At 36.4% G+C, this 22,312-nt stretch overlaps 1 protein-coding gene across 8 annotated transcripts in view; it reads right to left on the bottom strand.

The window, feature by feature from the left end:
• The window catches only part of KCNMA1 (potassium calcium-activated channel subfamily M alpha 1), a gene marked incomplete at its 3' end in the record, with an annotated part of 468,462 nt that overhangs the window by 105,202 nt on the left and 340,948 nt on the right, over positions 1 to 22,312 (bottom strand). For 4 of the 8 annotated variants that reach the window (XM_080347450.1, XM_080347453.1, XM_080347455.1 and 1 more), the window contains 4 exons: positions 21,366 to 21,475; positions 16,743 to 16,811; positions 12,692 to 12,703; positions 586 to 672 (listed from right to left, as the gene is read on the bottom strand). In XM_080347450.1, the coding sequence (XP_080203576.1) occupies positions 586 to 672; positions 12,692 to 12,703; positions 16,743 to 16,811; positions 21,366 to 21,475 (278 nt within the window). The remainder of the gene's footprint in view (positions 1 to 585; positions 673 to 12,691; positions 12,704 to 16,742; positions 16,812 to 21,365; positions 21,476 to 22,312) is intronic. The other 4 variants (XM_080347452.1, XM_080347456.1, XM_080347451.1 and 1 more) reach the window with 1 other exon arrangement.

Below are 22,312 nucleotides of genomic sequence, written 5' to 3'. Positions count from 1 at the left end.
CTTTTCATTCAACCCAAATCTAATACAGATAAGTACAACAATCCGGCGAAGTTGTCTACCATGGCTGGGATATATTTCACCATTGTAGTTTCATTTATTGTTATGAGGCCATAGAGTATTTAGTTCCAGTAAAGAAAAATGACAGTAACATAAATATTGTTCTGCTAATGCAATTACTGAATGAATACAGTAGCTTGCTCACAACAAATATTTACTAGAGTCTATGTAAATAAGAACTACTCTAAGCCTGAAACTGAGACAAAACTGTAGCTCACTGAGTCAAATTAATTATAAAGAAATCAGATCAAAATATTTTACATTTTGTAATAGGACTCAGACCAAAAAAACTCTTCATTTCTTTCCACATCTGCCATAAAATTGTTATTTTAAGAAAATGGCATACACAGATGGTTGGTTCACTAGAGTACCAACTTAGTTCCCCTGAGAATCTTTAAATGGATACTAATGAAACTTAGGCAAGGTGTAAAGAAAAACAAACAAACAAACAACAACAAAAACAGAAACCAAAACCAACAGAAATTAACTATTATTTGTTCAAATTCAAAGATAAAATATATTCGTTACCTTTTTACTTCTTTGGCATCACTTGCAATGAAGAATCCTAATGTACCTTCTTGAATCTTGACGTGGTTTCCAGGATTGATTAATATACTGCTCAGTGAAACAAGAAGAAAAACAACAAAACCATAAGTTTAAATTACTTTTAACTGAATGTTCAAAAATAGCTTTGTTTGGTTCTGTTATAGGGGACCCACTAGTCAGGAAAGGCTGCAAGGAAATTTTAAGCCATTTTTCCTTGAAATTTCCAATCAAATAACAGTTTCGCATGCTCTTTACAAAATCGTAGGTATGAGACAGTCACAGGCCTCTGTATATAATCACATTATTTAAGTGTTTACATCTGTTTTCTTACTTTTTGCATTAAATATAGACTATACGAAATTAAGCCTCTCAGAAACATGATGTGTGAAGCTGAGCATTTCAGCTTTCTTGCTCTGTCATGCAAAGTGGTGAAAAATTCACAATAGGGTGAAAAGAGAAGAACCAGCAACCACCACTCAATAACAAAACAACATATCATTTATGAAGCTTAACTCTTTGATGCAATTTTTGTCAGTTTCTAGTGAAATACGATGTTAATGGGACCCCTATCTGGACATATAATGTTATTATTTAAAATAATAAATACACACATACACTCAAGGGGAATGGTACAAGACAACCAGTCACGATAGCTGAAAAAACATAAAATGAATAGAAAATTTTTAAAACACTGCTATGCAGCTGTGGAAGAACAAAAGTAACCCAACCACACTGACAGAATAGCCTCAGTTAATTTTGATGAAGGAAATTATAAACTGCTATCAAGAAGTGAGGTACTCCATGTCTCTCTATGAAATATCTTCTTTATTTTCATAATAATTTAACACTAGATTTTAGGTAAGGCAATTTGCAAAGTATCAAGCTAAATATGAATACATAGATATAGATGTAAATATATTATCCAATAAGTTTTATTAATGTGTAATACAATTAAGCTTTTGATTTGCTAGAACTTAGTAAAACTTGTCAGAAATTCTCTCTTTTTTGTCGTTTCTTTAAGCTTAGCCATTGTAAGTCAAAATGTAGTAACAGCACACATATACAATTTACAGTAAATAAAGACTAACAGCAATTTAAATGCTTGTAGATTTGTCAAAAATTGATTTGGGGTTAGCATATATATACAAAAATAAAGCACATTTCTGAACAGACATAAAATTTGACAGGCACTAAAATTTGAAAGCAAAAAATCTTCCACGTTATTGTTAGAAACGAAAATGGGTCTCTTATTCAAGATGTTATTTATTATCTATAGATTAGTAATAAATTAGTGTGACAAAAAATATACCTGAAAGCTTTATAATGAGCACATTGTTTTGTGTGATTACACATGCCCACAAGATCCTACGAAAGGAATATCCAGGCTGCAGAATAAAGCATTCATGTGTCAAGAATCAAAAGGTTGGTCATGCAGCCATAATTCAGCCCCTATTATATAGATGGTACGATATAGTTCTTAAGTTAATAGTGACAAACTACTTTTTCCTCACAATTGGGAATGTCATTCAGTGGTGTTTCACTGCCATTACTCCCAGCATGGCTTCATGTAGTTTATCTTTCCTTAAAATCAACATATTTTTCTTATGTGTTTTTCTGCAGCGTTCATCGCTATCGCATGCAAAAGATTCACAAATACATAAGTTATTTTACAAGCAGACTGAAGATGTAATATCATCCCATTTTACAGATGTGAGATTAAGTCACTGTGAGATATAGTAGCTATTAATTCGGAATGCCTACAGGCCATTTTTTTAAGTATTTAACATTGCATAGCTCCCTATACACCTTCTAGGGACTTCTGCTGTAAGAACGCTCAGCACTTCCAAAAACCTAGCCTCTCTTTCTCAATATAATAAACACTTAATCAGAAGTCATCTGTAAAAGTTTTGGTTTAAATTACTGGCTCGCTCTCACACAGATATTCTGTGGCAGAGGCTTGAACAGAAATTATATCTAAAAGAAAACATTTAGCTAGACATCCTTCCTTTTCCTTTGTTCACAGTTTTATGCTTTGCAACAAAAAAAAAAAAAAGAAAAGAGAACTACAGAAAACAGAAGTCAGGGCCACAGAAAGCAGATTCATCTCCACAGCATGCTTCAGTAGTATTGCAAAAAATGAAATGCAATAGTATAAACAACATCTATGTTATACACACAGATAAATGGGATGAATTAAAGTTGCACAGGTAAACTTCATGCCTGGTATTTCTTTTGTTAGTTATTTGGACTTAGTGGTTGAGCTTGCAACCAAAACATTTACCTACTGCAGTTTTAAAATGCAATTTCACAAGTTTTAAAATGGAATGAAACAGACAGGAAAAAAACCCCAAATAACCCCACATTAATTTCTTTATGTGAAACCAGTCACTCAAGTCACAAACTGGTTGGAAAATTTAAATTCTCTGCACAAACTATTGTCACTTTATCCAACAGAGCACTTATTAGTTGCTACAGAGATACTTTAACAGGCCATTCCTAAGAGAGATGAGACATACACTCTACCAGTACACTCATAGAAAAAAGCTGAGAATGGTATCTCTTAAGCCTGCAAGCCTATATGAGCCTAGATAAGGCACCTGTCAAGAATCACGAAAAAACCCTTCTGCCACTAACTCAGCAAACTCTTTCTGCCAAAACTTTCTATCATGTCCATAAACTGCATCTGTGTTTCAGTCTCCATCTTTCCTCTTCCTTGCCTGCTAATCCTTAATCTGCCATTATACTGAGAATTTAGCTGTTAAACTCAAAAATCTACAGATACTAGTCTCATTTATTTCTACTACATTGTTCTTTCTACTATATATGAAGACTTGCAATATGGTTAGGGTTGGCTATTTTTCTTAGGTACAAATGGGTACTGCTCTGTAAGAAAAATACTTTGTTTGCCCTTATTTCATTCTTTGCCCTTAACCACAGACATGTTACAGCTTTGCAGTCAAAATAGATGAACTTCTTCACATAGGCACATTTTTTCCACTCTCCCATCCCATTCTTGGAGATCAATAAACCATACCCAGACAGTAAAAAATCCTACCAAAAACTTGACAACCCTAACTCCACAAGCCGAGGCAATCACTAGATCTGTAAATGTTCACTCTTTCTCACAGAACGTAAGATTTCACAAATTAATAAGCAAATTAAGCAGTTCTTTTAAGAAGCAGTGAACGTATTCTTAAGTGAGTTACTTCTGATTTAAGATGTACTGTGAGCATGATTTTGTATCTCAGGATACTCTGAGACACATTAAATCAATTCAGATGGGTCAGTGTACAGACTTTATTTTTGTAAGATCTTATACTTTGTTCACATATACTTATTTTCACAAATACAATGTATTTAAAACCACAAAATATAGATGTGATAGTAGTAAATGCAGTATGACCCCAGCAGCAAAATCTTCTGTTGGGAATAAAAATTAATTTGCCCCATCACTGCTCTTGGCAAAGAGTTACCGCAAAGGCTCATAAAGCTTTGGGGTTTTATACACATTGATATTTAACCAGAGCAAAGTAATGAGCAATTTCTACAGAGTCTATACGGATTTATTAAATATGCTGCTTATTAAAGCAGCAATTGAATTATTTCTTATGAGACCTGTAGTGTCATTAGCTAAAGTTATGCTTTGACAAACACTCACTCTAATATGTACAGGAAGGGAAATGTTTTGAATTAAAAGAACTGAATGTAGTGAACAAAGAGGACAGAGAAAAATAAAACAGGCCTATGAGCATACCAAGAAGAATGTATCCATCTGTTATTTAGAGATGCATGTCTATTCAAGCAGCTCATGAAAGTATGCATATTCAGGGTGTTTCAAAAAGATGGACCCAGTTTGAAGTCACTATATCTTTGAAATTGGATCCATCTTTTTAAAACACACTGTATATCCTCACAATTGAGAAGATAAGTACATGGCAAAGTAAATCAGAGCTGTAAGACAGAAAGCTTCAGCTAATGTCTCATTTGTATGTATCTCAAACATTAGGGAGTTCTGCACGTATAGGAAGGTGTAGGAAAAGGGGAAAAAAAAGACAGGAACTCATTACATTTAATAGCAATATATATAGCTAATCTATACGCATTCTGAGACACACATTCAAAAAAAAAGTTGTTGCAGATAATATCCCTGATTTTTCCAAATATATGTTTTTATCATAAAATATATTTATATGTTTATCCCTTAATTCAGACCATGAATTCAGGCCTAATTCAGGCCATGAAATCAAGCAAAATACTTTAAAAGCTTCTAAGATCTTGATAAAATTTTATAATTTTGTAACATTTCTAGTTCAGGTTACCTCAGAAACTAATCATGTAATAGCAAGCTCAAAAAACTTTTAGTCATATTTTCCTTAACAATTCCAGTTCCATAAATACATTCCTCAGGACAATGCTTCTCATGACACGGGTCACACGTCAGATTATCTTTTGACTTTCTTGCTTGTTCACGCACGAACATATAGAACACATGGCAATTACTGCCACGTAAATTGAATACAGGTAAATTTAATATGATTTAATGTGTTTAACAGAAATTTAATGCACTTTACCAGCATGAACATAGGAGAAGGCAGTTCCATTAGTCTATGATAATAAAATAATTTGTAAGCCACTTGTGGAACACAATATACAGTTTGGAAACCTCTGTTTCACACTTCTTGGATGCCTCACAAAACTAAGTCCATTTGCTAAGCTAGATTCACTTGGTGACTAGATATGAAATCACACATCCAAGAGCAATAAAAATGTCACACAGTGAAAATGCAGAAATCACCCCTGAATTTAGTTGTACTCTCAAGAATCACAGACTGAATCAGAGAATGGTTTGTGTTGGAAGGGACCTTTAAAGATCCCCTGTCACAGTTAGGGATATTTTTCACTAGAACAGATTGCTCAAAGCCTCATCCAACCTGACATTGGAAAATTAAAGCTCAGGAAAGAATCAGGAACAATAGTAGCTATACAGACAAAACTGAGTTTCCAGACTGGCTGAAATATAAGCAGTGAAGCACAAATGGGAATTAGTGCACACTTGAGATGCGTAGTTAAAAAAAAAAAAAAAAAAAATTAATAATAATTATAATAAAAATTCAAATATGGTCACAAAAATTCTATAGTATCGTTTACAGATCTCTTTCTATAGATTGTTCAATGAAAAGTTCAGATAGGATATGAGGAAGTTTTTCATATGTCAGTGGAGAGCAGATATCTGATAGTAACTTTGACAATGTGTTAATTTTGATCTATTGACTCTCTGGATTATATCTTTCTGATGTTTTAAGTATACATGCTACCCTCAGTAAAATACAGTTATATGTAAATATCTGTTCATTCACTTCTGTTTACCTGAAACTACCGCAAAACATGAGGTTGTTCAATATCTTTTTGGTAGCACATGGATGACTGGCTGCACAATACAGTAATATTGTGACCTAGATAAGGAATACCATATTCTACCTTCCCACAAAGCATCAGAAGTGAGCTAAGGTTTTGATTATGAATTGTAGGTCTTCCATATTTTGCTGAACTTAAAGATATTTGATGGAGAATCTGATAGTTGGAGGTTTGAACTGTAAGACAATTTGCGAACTGACTCTTTGGAGCAGGACTAATTCCTTACAACTATTTATTTTTTACTCATTTCTGCTGTTCGGTGATATTTATTTGTATCCTGCTTTCAATTATCACACGTGTTACATGTTAGATTCAAATTATGTTTCTTGGGTGGAGACAGCATTAGAAAGTTTGATGGCTGATATCTTTCCATGTTATTAGAATATATAAAACATTCTTTCTAATAAATTTTCAGTATACAAAAACTTCAGTAGAATCACAGAATCACAGAATGTCAGGGATTGGAAGGGACCTCAAAAGATCATCTAGTTCAATCCCCCTGCCAGAGCAGGAACACCTAGATGAGGTTACACAGGAAGGCATCCAGGCAGGTTTTGAATGTTTCCAGAGTAGGAGACTCCACAGCCTTCCTAGGCAGCCTGTTCCAGTGTTCTGTCACCCTTACTGAGAAGTTTCTTCTCAAATTTAAGTGGAACCTTTTGTGTATCAGTTGGAACCTATTACCCCTTGTCCTATCATTGGTTGTCACTGAGAAGAGCCTGGCTCCATCCTCATGACACTCACCCTTTATATATCTGTAAACATGAATGAGGTCACCCCTCAGTCTCCTCTTCTCCAGGTTATAGAGATGCAGCTCCCTCAGCCTTTCCTCATAAGGGAGATGCTCCACTCCCTTAATCATCTTTGTTGCCCTACGCTGGACCCTCTCCAGCAGTTCCCTGTCTTTCTTGAACTGAGGGGCCCAGAACTGGACACTATATTCCAGATGTGGAAGAGGCAGAGTAGAGGGGAAGGAGAACCTCTCTAGCCCTACTAACCACCTCCCTTCTAATACACCCCAGGATGACATTGGCCTTCCAGACCACAAGGGCACAGTGCTGGCTCATGGTCATCCTGCTGTCCACCAGGACCCCCAGGTCCCTTTCCCCTACGCTGCTCTCTAATAGGTCATTCCCCAACTTGTACTGGAACCTGGGATTGTTCCTACCCAGATGCAAGACTCTACACTTGCCCTTTTCATATTTCATTAAATTTTTCCCCACTCAACTCCCCAGCCTGTCCAGGTCTCGCTGGATGGCAGCACAGCCTTCTGGCATGTCAGCCACTCCTCCCAGCTTGGTGTCATCAGCAAACTTGCTGATAGTACACTCTATTCCCTTGTCCAAATCGTTGATGAATATATTCAATAATACAGGCCCCAGTACTGACCCCTGAGGCACTCCACTAGATACAGGCCCCCAACTAGACTCTGTCCCATTGACCACGACTCTCTGGCTTCTTCCCTTCAGCCAGTTGATAGTCCACCTCACTACACAGTCATCCAGACGGCACTCCCTCAACTTAGCTGTGAGGATGCTGCGGAAGACTGTGCCAAATGCCTTGCTGAAGTCAAGGTAGATCACATCCACTGCTCTGCCATCATCCATCCATCTTGTTATGTCCTCATAAAAATCACTGAGGTTGGTCAAGCATGACTTCTCCTGGGTGAAGTCATGTTGACTGCCCCTAATGACACTCCCATCCCTGATATGCCTTGAGATGGCACCAAGGATAAGTCGTTCCATCAGTTTCCCAGGGACAGAGGTGAGGCTGACCGGTCTATAGTTACCCGGGTCCTCCTTCTTGCCCTTTTTGAAGACTGGAGTGACATTTGCTTCCCTCCAGTCCTCAGGCACCTCTCCTGTTTCCCAAGACTTGGCAAAGATGATGGAGAGCAGTCCAGCAATGACCTCAGCCAGCTCCCTTAGCACTCACGGGTGCATCCCTTCCAGATCCATGGATTTATGGATGTCCAGATTGCCTAATTGCTCCCTAACACAGTCCTCATCAACTGAGGCAAGCTCCTCCATTGTCCTGCCTTCCTCTGGGGTCTCAGGGGTACTGGGCTACTCAGGACAGCCTTCAGCAGAGTAGACAGAGGCAAAGAAGGCATTCCGTAACTCTGCCTTCTCTGTATCTTCTGTCACCAGGGCACCCACCTCATTCATCAGTGAGCCTACATTGCCTCTGGTATTAGTTTTATCTGCCACATATTGTAAAAAGCTCTTCCTGTTGTCCTTGACCCCTCTTGCCAGGTTTAATTCTAAGGAGGCCTTAGCTTTCCTAGTTGCCTCCCTACACCCTCTGACAACAGCCTTATATTCTCCCCAAGTGGCCAGTCCCTCCATTCCATGACCTATAAACTCTCTTCTTCCACTTGAGCACACCCAGCAGCTCCCTGTTTAACCACGCAGGTCTCCTGGCTCCCTTCCTTGACTTCCTATGTGTCGGGATGCTCTGATCTTGTGCCTGGTAGAAACAGTCCCTGAACGCTAACCAACTACCTTGGGCCCCTTTATCTTCAAGCAGCCTTGCCCATGGGATTTCCCCCAGCAATTGCCTGAAAAGGCCAAAGTGTGCCCTGCTGAAATCCAGGGTTGCAATTCTGCTTGCTATCCTGCTCCAGCCACATGAGATCTTGAACTCCACCATCTCATGGTCGCTGCAACCAAGGCAGCCCTCAACCCTTACCGCTTCAACCAGACCCTCCTTGTTAGTGAGGATGAGGTCTAGCAATGTAGCTCTTCTAGTCGGCTCCTCCACCCTTTGCATCAGAAAGTTATCATCAAGGCACTGGAGGAACCTCCTAGAGTGTGGCTGGCTGGCTGAGTAGTCCTTCCAACAAACATCAGGGAAGTTAAAATCCCCCACCACAACCATGGCCTGTGATTGTGAGGGTGCTCTCAGCTGTCTGTAGAAGGCCTCCTCAACTTCCTCACCCTGATCTGGTGGCCTATACTAGATGCCCACAATAGTATCACCCTTGCCAGCCTGCCCCTTAGCTTTCACCCATAGATTCTCAACTCTCTCTTCATCTGTGCCTGGACAATACTTAATACATTGTAGTTGTTCTCTCACATAAAGAGCAACTCCACCACCATGCCTGGCTGGCCTGTCTTTCCTGAAAAGGACACAGCCATCCGTGACCACATGGATCAGAGATATTTCCTGTAGCTTTCTAGAATAGTTAGCTATCTTCTCTGAGAACTACATTGAAAAAAACAACCAATCAACATTAGAGTCTGAACCATCGTTACACTGTATGTATTTATTGGTAGGCCACTTGCTAAGTGGCATTGCTGCACAATTTGCTTTGCACGTCTTGAAACTGAGCTGTCTTCCATTGTTGCTAAAGTCGTAAATGGACATAACTTCAAACTTTTAATCTAGACCCAGCATTTATACAGTAGATGATGTATCTTTTTGTATATTTGTATAACCATCAGTCTTTTCTGAGAAATAATCTTATTTAGATGGAAGAGGTTCAGTAAAAGAATCTAAACTAAGGCATACGGAGATGCCCAGCAAGTACAGCACAGAAAATAGGCAAGGGTGACAACATTTTAGCAGTGCTATATAAAGACTAAGAACTAGAATCGTTAGAGACGCATACTGGAAGAGTTCTTTTAAGAACTTTCCTTATCAGTAGCCTCAGTTATGTTCTTATTCCTTCTTACTTTCAAGGTTAAATTTTAGACAGCATTGAAGGTGGGACTCATCTGTCTTAGAATGGAAGCTACTTTCAATAACTGTCTCTCTTTCCTTGAAATCATGGCATGAATTTCAATAACTAAAAGGAGATCATGGAATCATAGAATCGTTTCAGGTGGAAGAGACTCTCAGGATCATCAAGTCAAACCATATCCTAACCTAACTCTACCACTAAACCATGTCCCTCAGAACCTCATTTAAATACCTTTTAAACACCTCCAGGGATGGTGACTCCACCACTTCCCTGGGAAGCCTGACAACCCTTTCTGTGAAGATTTTTTTCCTAATATTGAATGTAAACCTCTCTTGACTCAACTTGAGGCAATCTCCTTGCTACTTGGGAGAAGAATCCAACACCTTTCATGCTACAACCTCCTTTCAGGTAGTTCTAGACAGCAATAAGATCTCCCCTCAGCCTCTTTTTCTCAGGCTAAACAACTCCAGCTCCCTCAACTGCTCCTCATAAGACTTATGCTCCAAGACATCTATTAATAATATTTAGATTGATAAAGTTAGGTGAGATTAATCCCATTATCAGAGATCTCTTGAACATTTCATCCCTGCATCAATGAAATATCTGATTCAATAAAACTCTTTTTTGTTGTGGTGGTGGTGGTGCTTTGTTTTGTTGTTTTTTGTTGTGTTGTGTTTTTTTTTCTTGGTTTTTGGTTGGGTTTTGTTTGTTTGTTTTGTTGGTTGGTTTGTTTGTTTTTCAGATTGATGGCTACCCTTGTAACTGCAATCATCCTTGTCTAAAAAAAAAAGAAAATATTAATTGTTGAATTAAATGAAACACAAACAGTAAAATTTTGACTAAACAAATGACAAAAACTGTAATAACTCCATTTTAAACCTTGTGGTAGATGTACTGTACCATTCCCCGTGCGACTGAAACAGCAGCAATACCATCTAGTAATCAGGAAGTTATAGTATTTTTTTGAGTACTATTAATACATTATCTATGTGGTACTGCTGACTATAGCTACCACATTTTTAAATAAAACCAGCTATTATTTTTGATTGTTTCATGCTATGCCCAGATGAAATGCACTACTGTTAGCATAATGGTCTTTTAAAATGTGCCATGTCATTCACACAACTATAGAATTGGAATTACAAAATTAGTTTGAGACACTATTTTTTTTTTCAGGGTATGTTTCAAAGCAGAGTGTGAGGGTAGGTGCACAAATTCCACAGTGGGAGTTGTGTGCTTCACACTGATTGTAACTCATAAGTATTGCTTCTTTCTTCTGGGCTCCATCATTTACATTAGTTTAGATTCATATTGCTCTACACAGAAAAATCCAGTAAGACACTAAAAAGAATACAAGGCAAAAGACACAGTGCACATTACATGCTATAGTATATTAAAGCTTAATTACTACAAGCATATAAAAGGTTGCTCCCAGGAGTTAAGTTCTTTACAATAGCAAATACTAAGTCATGGTCTACAGGATGTGCATAAGGTATTTTATTGAGGCATAGTCCAAACTAGTTCAATGGTGCTGGTGAATTCAATACAGTTTGAAACAATTAAACTATTCCTTCTGGTTCCAGAAGTGATTATCAGTACAATGAAGCAGGACAATATTCTGGGAGCAAGCAACTTCACTTAGTACAACATTTCTTCATATTGCTCATCATGCCAGCATTAACATGCCTTCACCACAAGATAATGTATACTTAAAAGCAAGAAGCGAAGTAGAGGTGCAACAACTGCAGATCCTTGAAGATGCTAAGTGTTGCAGTAACTTCTCTGCAGTTGGATCATATCAATAATGCCAAACTGACAGGAAGCCACCTCTCTTTTCACACATCTACTCAGAAACCACAGGAGAATAAGACTAAAAATAAATAAATATAACACATACAACACACGCAACAGAACAGACGTGGGAAGTAAAGTTTAGAGAATATGATGAAGAAGGAAATGGAAATGTTTGGACAACGAGAATGGGTCTCTAAAGAGCACCACTGACAGTCAGACAGAGCACTATAAGCAATTAGAAAAACAAAGGTGGGAAGGGGAAAAGATGAGAAGGGGAGAGGGGAGGATATGGAAGAGCATGCCTGATTTCCTTCATCCAAACCAATAGCAGCAAGAGAGAACATAGGCTAGAGAGGGGCTCACAGCATGGTGTACCAAAAGAAAATGCAGAACATGCCATCCCAAAGGAAAACCAAAACTGGGAAACAAATACATTCAGTAACATCTTAATAATTGAGCTTAATAAATGTCATTAAAATGAATGTGACATATAGTACAATCTATCCATGACGCTTTCACTGGAACAGTACAAGAGCTTTAATGAGTACTGTATTATGAATAACTGGGCTGAAAATAGGACCAGCATTGCAAAGAATTAAGTATTCGGTTGTTGTTAATGAAAGGTGAGACTACAAGAGAACAGGAACTACTGTATTTTAAGACATGTTTTGAAGAAAGACTCTGGGGAAAGAAGGACATTGATGAAGGTGTGAATATGGAGACAATATGGCAGCACAAGTGCTGGTAAAGACGAAATATACATTGTCATGACACGGTAGAAATTAATAAAAGGGGAGGGGAGAGGTTAACAGTAAAGTCTGGTTTTGAAATGTAATAATGTGATACATCAATGACTCCACAGGGGACAAAAAAAAAAGCCTAAAAAACTTAAACTGTTTCATTTTGTACTTCCTGCAAAGAAGTTAGTGCATGAGACACAAGAACCAATGGAGAGACAAAACACTATTCTCTCTCCTCTTTGATATTGGGGGCTCATATATAAATACACACACAAATATATATATATACACACATAGACAGATGAATATATATATGCATATATGTGTGTGTATATACAGAGAAAGATAGACAAAGATGTTATCTTCCTGTATTCTTGGCAAGGAATTAGTCCTGAAGTTAGAAGGAGTGGAGGTAGGATTGAGGTTGGAAGGAAAGGTAACGAAGAGGGCATACCGCTTTCGGCTTCTGCAAACGACAAGAAAAAAATTGCAAATCAAACACTTCGATAAGATAACAGCTGACACCAAAGCAAAAGCAAAAAAACCCTTTATTTAAAAGTCTTCAAGGCTCAAAGGTTTTTCTGCTGAGAAAGAGAACAAATATACAGATAGACAAAGAGAAAATTTAACAAGAGGAGTAAACACAGGGTGCAGGAGGGAAGAATCCTGGTTAAGCTTTCCTTCTTGCTTATTCATGTAGAAAAAAAGAAAAAAATACACGGGAAAAAGGGAAGAAAAATATCTCTAAAAATGATCTCAGGTGAGTTTGAATGTCTGCATTTTGAACTGATATTTTTTGCTATCTATTCAGCAAGTTCTGCTGGGAATTTTTGATTTGATGGTCCTTTACCATTTTTCTACAGAATAATCAAAATCTCTCTACAAGTGAACTAAGACCATTTTTTAAAGTAAAGTAAATACGTATATCATAGACACAAAAACTTATTTAAGAAGTGCTTCCTGCTCTTAATAACTGATCATAATATTCCCAGATACTAACTAGAGATGAAGGAATGGCTAACTCATATTGCGACCTGAAACTACTGAAGTACAAACATTAGTAGCTGGTCAGAAACACACTAAATTCAGTCACATTTTGTAAACTCGGGGATTTCTTTGTAACTGAGCAGCAATTTAAACGTTAATAAATATATAAATGTAACGGGTTAAAAAAATCATGGCTATTTTAATTAACCTTTAAGATACCCTGGTGAGAAATAGTTGCATAAAAAGATAAACATACTAGAGATACTTTACCCATTATTTGGAAACTAGTTTGTAATTATCATATCTATGACTACGTTACCTATATTTAGGCTTGAAAACTTTTAAATTCTGCTTTTAAGGAATCTTGTAAAATTATAAATTGTTTCTAATTAACAATCTAATACTGTCAAAACTTGTTTTCTAGGTGAGCTTACTGTTTTCTGTAGCTTTATTAGGAGTCAGGAAAAAAGGAGAATAAACCAAACTGCAAGCAGGAAGCTCAGCTACTGCTGAAACATGCATTAATATTGGCTTGGATAGAGTTCTGATGATTTATAATTACTATTGATCTCAAATTCCCTACAGTAGAGTTAATATAATCTGGCTGTAAAATAGAAAGCTTTAGAAAACCAACATCTAGGAGAATGCCTGGGATGAGAAAGTGCATAGGTAAATGAGTATTTATACCATTCTACATGTAATGAAGACTAACAAAATAACTGAAAATTCTGTCCTTGACTTGAAATGGTACTACAATTTATCCTTAGCACTGAGGTGTAAATGTAGAGTGAATTAGGAAATCTCAGACACCCTCACATTACCACTTGGGACAGCTGCACACACTTCTGAATTCATTTTGTGTTACTTTAGCTCTGAGTGCAAAATGATGAAGGCAGGTTAAACTAATCTTAAAAGGAAACTCCTGGTGTAAATGAAACATCAGATATATAGTTTACTTATAGAGATATTCTATTACAATTAGTAACAAAAATTAAACTGGTGGGTATAAGATTTTTCTCATGCCTTAGGCAGAAAGAATGCTTTGAAAATTTCCTCTGCTTCTGAAAATACCAGTCATAGACCTGTCTCAGCTATGGCTCAAAATACTAGCACTGAATAAAAGGATGCTGCCTACATAATTTGCTACATCTTAATTTGTATTTATTGTTGCTGCTCTAAATCGTAAACTATGTAAAACTTCTCAATAGCTTTCCAAAATATTAAGCTAAACTATAATCATAAAATAAATCAGCACATATCTACTGTTGGCAATTCTCATAAAAAGTGAAAGCTAAAAGGCTACCGTGATCAGTTCAACCTACACTTTTATGAAAATCACCAATGAAGAACTTATGGTATGAAGTAGAATAAAGTATCTCCAAAGTCAACATCAATAAAAATAACTGGTAAGTGACAAATTCATCTTGTTCAAAGACAGCTTGCATTTGCAAGCCATGTTATTCTAATTTTTTATCTTAATCCCTCATCTTTTCATTTAATAAGATGTAAGGAAATCCAAGTATTCTTGAGAAGTGAGAAACTGACGTTTTGTTCCATTACTTTTCTGGTTAGACTAAATGCTCCAGCTTAGAAACCCACAAACATGTACTGAAAAGATTTGGGTTGAAGAGCACAGGAGCAAGTAGAACAGTAAGATATACTGCAGGTAGCTCTGTTGCTCATCCAACAGTGACAATAAAGTTATCAGTGGTTAATAAAGTCAGCAGACATCACGGTGGATCACAGTTATAAGAAAATGTGAATATCTAGGCTACATGCTCTCCTTTTGTTACATACATATTCACAAAATAAAGATGTTAACATCCCTTTGTTAGTAGTGTTTCCTGCAATTTTTAGGCCTTTTTTTTTCCCAACCAAACTAATTAATTGTGAACTGTTACCTGAATGGCTTTAAGTAAAAAGAAATATATGATTTTATCACATTGTGCTACTTTTTGTGGCATCCTCTGCATCACCTTGTGATTAAGAACTCAATCCAACTCCCACTGAAGTTAGTGCAAAGAATGCTTATCTGTGAATTATCTGCTATTACTAAAAAAGACTGTAATATTAGCATTTATGTAAGTAAATGACAACTGAAGTAATGACAACCTAATGTTGAGCAGTAATTCCTAGGAGAACCAACATAAACTGGATATTTTCTAACATTAGAAATACAAAATCTGGTAAATAGTTCCATTGCTGTTACTATTGTGTTTTTCTTTGTTTTTTTCTAGGAAAAGATCAAACTGTTCACAGAGAAAAGAATAATAAATAATTTCCTCTATGTAAACTAACGTGGAATGAGTTCATTCAATGGAAAAGTATTTTAAGAGCCCATGGCAGCTGGAAACATTTAAGAAAAAATCTGTTATTTAAAAAAAAAAAAAAAAAAGAAAGGGCATTTCTTTATCAGCACGTGTGGACAAAAATAATATCCAAGAGCACATACTCCTCTTCACATATCACTTTATAACATAAGAAAGAAACTGGCAAAACCAACTATAGGGCATGAAAATACTATTTTAAACAGTTGTAACATTGCATTTTCCATGTCAAATGCCCCACATAGGTTTTTTAGATATTTTTAGCAAAGAAAAATGACAACAGATAATAATAAACACTAAAATAAACTTTCAAAGTTTGGCATGAGCTCAAATGACAGATTTGGTTCCCCTGTGAAGAGAACAATTGCCCTCAAAAGTTTTAGGTAATTAGTGGCCAAAAATAAGGTGAACTAATATGTACTGTTCCAGATTTACTACAGTAGAACAGACCATGGTTTTTGACAGAGGAAAATGAAATTCAGCTCACAGTCAGTAATATTATATTTTTATTATAAGCTCCTCTACATGTTGCAGGGAACATTTATAACATTTTTGTTATACAAAAGGAATGTCATATAAAGCACTGATGGAAAGGATTGACTCCAATGTTCACTCAGATTTTTATGAATTTTTGTATAAAAACCAACAAGAAATACTTATTTTCCTGTCTGTGAATATGTACAAATAAAAATGACTTTTTTTTTTTCATTTTTATTTTTGGTTGAGGAAAGGAGTCAACCACTTGCTAATTTCAAGGCTAAACTAATCTTTTCCAATTTCATGATGTTATTCATATATGCAAGTTTTGTCAGAATAGATACCATATAAATACACCACATCTGTTTTCCACTTTTCCATTTTCAGTAAAATAAGTTGGACCTCCAATTAAAACTGATAGACTATGAACAAACACATTGTAAGTTTTTGTTTAAGTAAAAATGAATCGCTCTTCTGGAGATAGGACATATGTATCACTGTCCCCTCACTTTCTCCTAAATGTTTTAAAGAAGAAGAATGGAGAAGTAAAAGCCTTTCAGCACTATATGAAATGGTGTAATGTGATGGGATGCTAATTATATTCTGAAATGTTTAAAAAATATAGGAATAATTATGTTCATTCTGAAAAAAAAAGCAGGCAAAATTATTGAAAGTGCATTCCAAAACTTCAAAAATTGTAGGCATTGGACATACCTGCTTTCTCGTTTTTCCGACTTGTACTCTATGGCTATCATTAAGAGCTTTAGTTTCGCAAACACCAGTCTGCAAGAAGAGAAGAGACCAAGAGTCAGTCCTTTTTCACAACCAACATCACTTACGGAGATGGCTGCAGGGTAGGTATTTTCTTTGAGAACACATATAAAGATCTTTTCCCACTTTTTTTCAGTTAGGTTAACACAGAACATATATTAATGTTTTTCCATTTTCTACTTTGAAGTTAATGAACACATATTGCCTAAAAATAAACTCAAAAGCAACTTAACTTTTCTTCCTTGGTTTCCTAGTATTTGATAATCTATCTATATATGTATCTTCCTAAACAGGGAGAAACCAAAAAAGAAATACCAATACTATCCTAGTATTAGATATCAATATCTCATTCTTATCTTTAGGAATATTTAAGCGGTAACATAGTTATACATGCATTTGGCCATGTAATTCAACATTAGGATAAATAAGTCTCACTATTTAACTGCAGTGTGCAAATGTAGTTTGACTTGATTAAAATAAGAAAGATCTTATTCCTGCTTTTTTCCTAGATAAGGTATGTTTTGCGGTCTAATCCCACCTGACCAATAAAATTAAACACAATTAAATTTCGTATTTTGCAAGTTATTCATCACTGGCTACAAAGCAATACTCATTGCCAGGTTTGGTGCGTTAAAAACATTGTTCATGCTTACTGCCAAAACACTGAGGAATGCAGTTTTTAATTTCTTTACTCAGAGTCAGGAATGAATAGATGTATCAGAGAGAGATTTGAAACTGATGAAATACACCTGCATGGCAACGCTTTAAATGTACTTTAGTACTTCAGTCAACATTTCCCTGATGTATCTGAATACCATATACAAGTTTTGAACTCTTTGCTTTTGCTTTGTTTACTTCATGATATGATGCTACTTTGTCTTTGAAGGCTCATTGTGTGAAGTATCTGGAAAAGGTTCTTGTCCATTCAGTCTTTAAATAATATTCTGGTTGAAGTTTACAAAGATAGCTTCCTGTCTCCAACAGGGTAAGACGTGGGAAAATAAATAAAATAATAAAATAAAATAAGCTATCAGCTCTATCATGTGCAGAAGCTGAGCATTTGGTATGGGTCTTTTAAGCACTTAACAAAGACCTAACAAAGTTTTTAGCAATAATTTTGTAGAATATTACTCATGAATGGCTGTGGACACAACCTTTTTTTCTTTTCCTTAAGAGATCAAGATCTTACAGGCCTATTCAAATGCCAAAATTCCATTCATTCCGCTCTTCTTTCTTTCTTTGAATGAGTGACTTAAAAAAATGAACCAACAGCAATGGGTCTGATTTAACATGTATTAAGTGGACACCTTACATAGCGTGGCTGATGCACTTGACCCACCATCCCCAGCCAAACCAGCAGAACCCTAAATAACTCCCCCACCACAAATATGCTGTTTCTACTGCTAGGTCAAGTGTGAACCCATAGACGTACTAGCCTCACTAGGAAAATCTTTAGGTTGAGAATGGTGGGCCTAGAACCTGGAAGTAGGTTAGCTTTGCAGTGGTAAATATTAGAAGGCTCCCTAGCAGACTGCACTAGTTCAGGATGGTTTGGTTAGTCTCCTCTTCAATCAGCATCATCTAAACTTGGTCCAACAATATCCAAGTGCACAGAATTATAGGAATTACATTCACGCATTGAAAATATATTGGTAGGAATATGTTCACGCAGTCCACACACACATATTCAGAGCTATAAATAAAACTTGTAGACTGACAATAACTTCTGTTTGTGTCTAATTCTTCACCCTGGTGTTGACCGTGAAAGCTTCAAATTCTTCAAAACTATTGAGTGTCTCATCTCCACTGAAACAGGAGATGTTTTTGCACTTTCTTTATGCTTGTTATCCAAAGTGTATGGCAGCCTATTTATCAAAAAATCACATTCCTGGACCAGCAAGCAAGACCAATAACCCAAGGAAGTAGTACATCTCATTTAGTTTCAGGGGTTTAAAACATCATTGACTGCATGGATTTTAAAAGCTAAATTATGAAAACTATTCTCAAAGTCTGCGTATTTTGTGGGTAGTTCATCACATTAAGCTTTCACAAATGCACGCAACAGACTTTTTGCTGTCCTTTGGTTCTTCTGGAAATTGAATGGCCAGTTCTTACAGTAATGAAAATACCTGTGCACCCAACTCTTTCATATGCAACATTACATTTTAATTTTCAGTATGCTTTAATTAACCTGAACTTAATAGAGTTATTAAAACTGCTGGAAAATTTGAGATAAATATTTCTTTTTGTTAATTTAAACTAGGAAAAAGTTAATTAAGCCTCCAGATAATCAAATGCTTGAGGAGAGCTCCGAAGTTCAGACATGTTTCTAAATCTCAATAAATGCCCTTTCTTTATGATTATTTTGTCTCAGCTCTACCAGCACAGTTAAATGAATGTCAGCTGTCAAATGCAGTCTCAGCCACATGTTTGTAAGACCTGCTATAGAAACTCCACTCTGACAACAGTTTGGTGTGGAGACAGAGTTTTCATTATCGTAGTCAGTGTAAGAAGCACAAATTATCTTTCATTCTCAATGTAACACACATTTCTAGAATACCTTATGAGATTTTCTATTTCAGGATATTCAGGCAAAAATTTTTATTTATAGTAATAAAAATTTTCCCTTCATAACCTAGTAACAGTCTGGTTAACAAGTGGAGGGAGAGGTTGTGAGCCTCTTCATTTTTATTAGAACTGTTATTACATTAGCAAATTGAAAACCGGGCTCTGTCATAGCTACATCGCAGAAAAAGACAGACTTTTAAATGGATAACATTTGTCTGACAGTTGTTTCTCCCTCATTCTTATGCCATAACCTATGTTTATGCTACTGTAAAAATCAGAAGTGGGAGAAGTGAGAGAAATTAAAGCAAAATCATTCTCCTTTACATACAAGATGATATCTTCTTCCTTGATTTCCTCCTCTAAGAATGGAGTTTGCAGAAGATTTTCTATTTTATCTAGTTAGATATCAAACTCTTCAGAGCAGGGTCTGTTTCTTTTTAAGCATTTCAACAGTGCCCAGCAAAAGCTGTCCACAGCCTTTGGTACCTTTTGGTACAGCTGTAATGAAGAACAATGCCAAAAGAAGAGGAGATATGGCTATTATAGTGTTAAACTATCCTGACTAAGTTTGTAGCCACAGTATTGTGCATACAAATCTCCCATTAAGAGAATTATTCTAGGGCAAATATAAGAATTTTCAGTCTCTAGAAATAAATCTGTAGCATGGCTTATGATATGGTTATATAGTTGTCCTGGGTTTGTTAAAAACAAGACCGGTTCTCTTTTAGTGATATTTCTTTCAGCTAAGTTCTTCTAGGTGGCTGTACTTTTCTGAGTTTTAGCCTGCATATTTTTCCCAGGATGCTGTACTCGGTGCTGATAAGAGATCAACGGAATGCTGAAGAAGCTCCTGTTTATATTTATTTCTATGGTAGCTAAGAAAAGACTGATAAGTTTTCTCACGTTCTGTTATGAGAGGGGCGTGTTTGAGGAGGGATGGATGGAACAGGTGACTATAACTGACCAACGGAAGTATTCCATCTCATAACCATCATACCCCCTATATAAGAGGGTGATCACGAGGGTCACACTCTCTTTGACCATGGCCAGCATCTAGACAGGACCCTGCCTCTCTGCCTGTGATCCACAGGCATCAGGCCCTACATCCCTGCAACCAGGTTCTGGTTTGCTGTGCAGTCCCGCCCATGACTTCCAGGGTGCCTGGCCTGCACCTGCTGGAGCCACCAGCTCCGCACACCCAGCTCCGCCACTGCTGGAGTGACACCAACTCCACATCGAGCATTTGAGACTGGTTTTGCATATTATATATATATATATATTCGCTATTTATTAGTAGCATTAGTAAAACCCCTTAAAACTCTCCAACTTGAAGTCTAAGTCTCTCTTCCTTTCCCCTTATCTTTCTTATCATCTTTCTGATCTAAAGGAAGGGGTGGCGGGAAGTAAAGGGGATAACAGAGGGTGTATGCCACGGTTTATTGCCGCCTTGCCTTAAACCATAACAATAGTACATGCTCTAAATACTCCTTTTTCATTACAGAATAGACATCTTTTTTCTGACATATTTCACTTGTTAAAATTGATTTGCAATCGGCTCTACAGAGCTCTGGGTGTCACACTACTTATGTGACTCCACTACATCTTTTTCAATTAATGAATTTTTTCCTTGGAAAAGGACATAAGCCAAGACAGTGATGCTGACAATCACTATTCAAAGAATGGGAATCAGAAGAAACAATAGGACAGCATTTATGAGTAAATGATCCAATTTAAATGGATTACTGATTAATTTGTTCAACACTGAAAACATTTATGCTTTCATTTACAATCACTTAATTCCAAATCTCTTCTGAAAACAGGCATTACAATGTTTGGAATACTTCCGTGCAGTGGTTGCTTTAATGTTTACTTTATTGGATTCCATCTGATGTAGCAACATTAGGACTGTAGCAGAGTCAAAAGATCTCCTGCAGAAACCCTAGATTTCACTTGAGAGAAGGCAAATACTTATGCATATTAATATGTACTTCTACTTACTCACAAACTGCAGGGAACGACAAACCCACAAAGGCACTAGACAGATACTCTGTATACATTTCATTTGCAACTCCTTCCAGGTAGTATTTCTGCCACGTATCCTCTTCAATCTAAAACAAAGAAACAGAGGTCTGAGTAAAACCAAAAGTTTTCTTTAAAATTTACAAACAACTGCTTAAACATGAATCAAATTTTAACAAATAAGTCAGTAGACCATTATGGCAATTAATATTGTTTATTTTTACAGGATTTCCTGGAATGCCAAAAATAAAGAGTCCACATAGTCAGTCAATCAAGGATCCTATGTAAAAATAATTCACTCAGTTCTTGGCAAGCATACTCAGCATGAGGTGATATAGGTTTGTAGAGAGCCTGAGTTTCTCAATTTTCTCTTTTTGAAAATTCTCAAGTCAAATGCTTATGTTATATTGTTCTTTGAGTCTAACAACATTTTAGTTATTTTCACCTTGTTTAGAAACTGATTAGCAGTCAAAATTAATTATTTAAAACTTGTTTTTTTCTTCTCTGCATCTATAACTGACAAGGAAATATGAGAAACATATATTGAAACCATTTATTCAATGGTCATCAGTGCTTTAAACAACTGGAGAAAACTTTTACTGCTAAATTCAGAGATATTTTCTTGTTGAAGGTATGAAGTCAGAGATACTACAGGACTAAGATCAAAAGCTCAATATATTTGCCTAAGCAGAACTTTCTAATGATACTTGAGATGTAAAAGCAATCCCATGATCCCACGTATCTTGCAGCTGCTGCCTTGAGGTCTGTGGATGCTATGTCATAACTATAAAGCTTTTGTCTCAGACACTCTATAAGGTCTTTCAACTAGCATCAAACACCTGTATGAAAGTAACTGGATCAAGCTGCTTAGTATCCATCAGCAGGAATAGCACTATAATTCAGAAGAGCAAATGCAAAGCTAGCTG

The sequence above is a fragment of the Nesoenas mayeri genome (assembly GCF_963082525.1).
Source record: "Nesoenas mayeri genome assembly, chromosome: 7".
Lineage (NCBI taxonomy): Eukaryota > Metazoa > Chordata > Aves > Columbiformes > Columbidae > Nesoenas > Nesoenas mayeri.
Note: the sequence above shows the minus strand (reverse complement) of the source record. Positions and strands in the feature narration are given on the sequence as shown.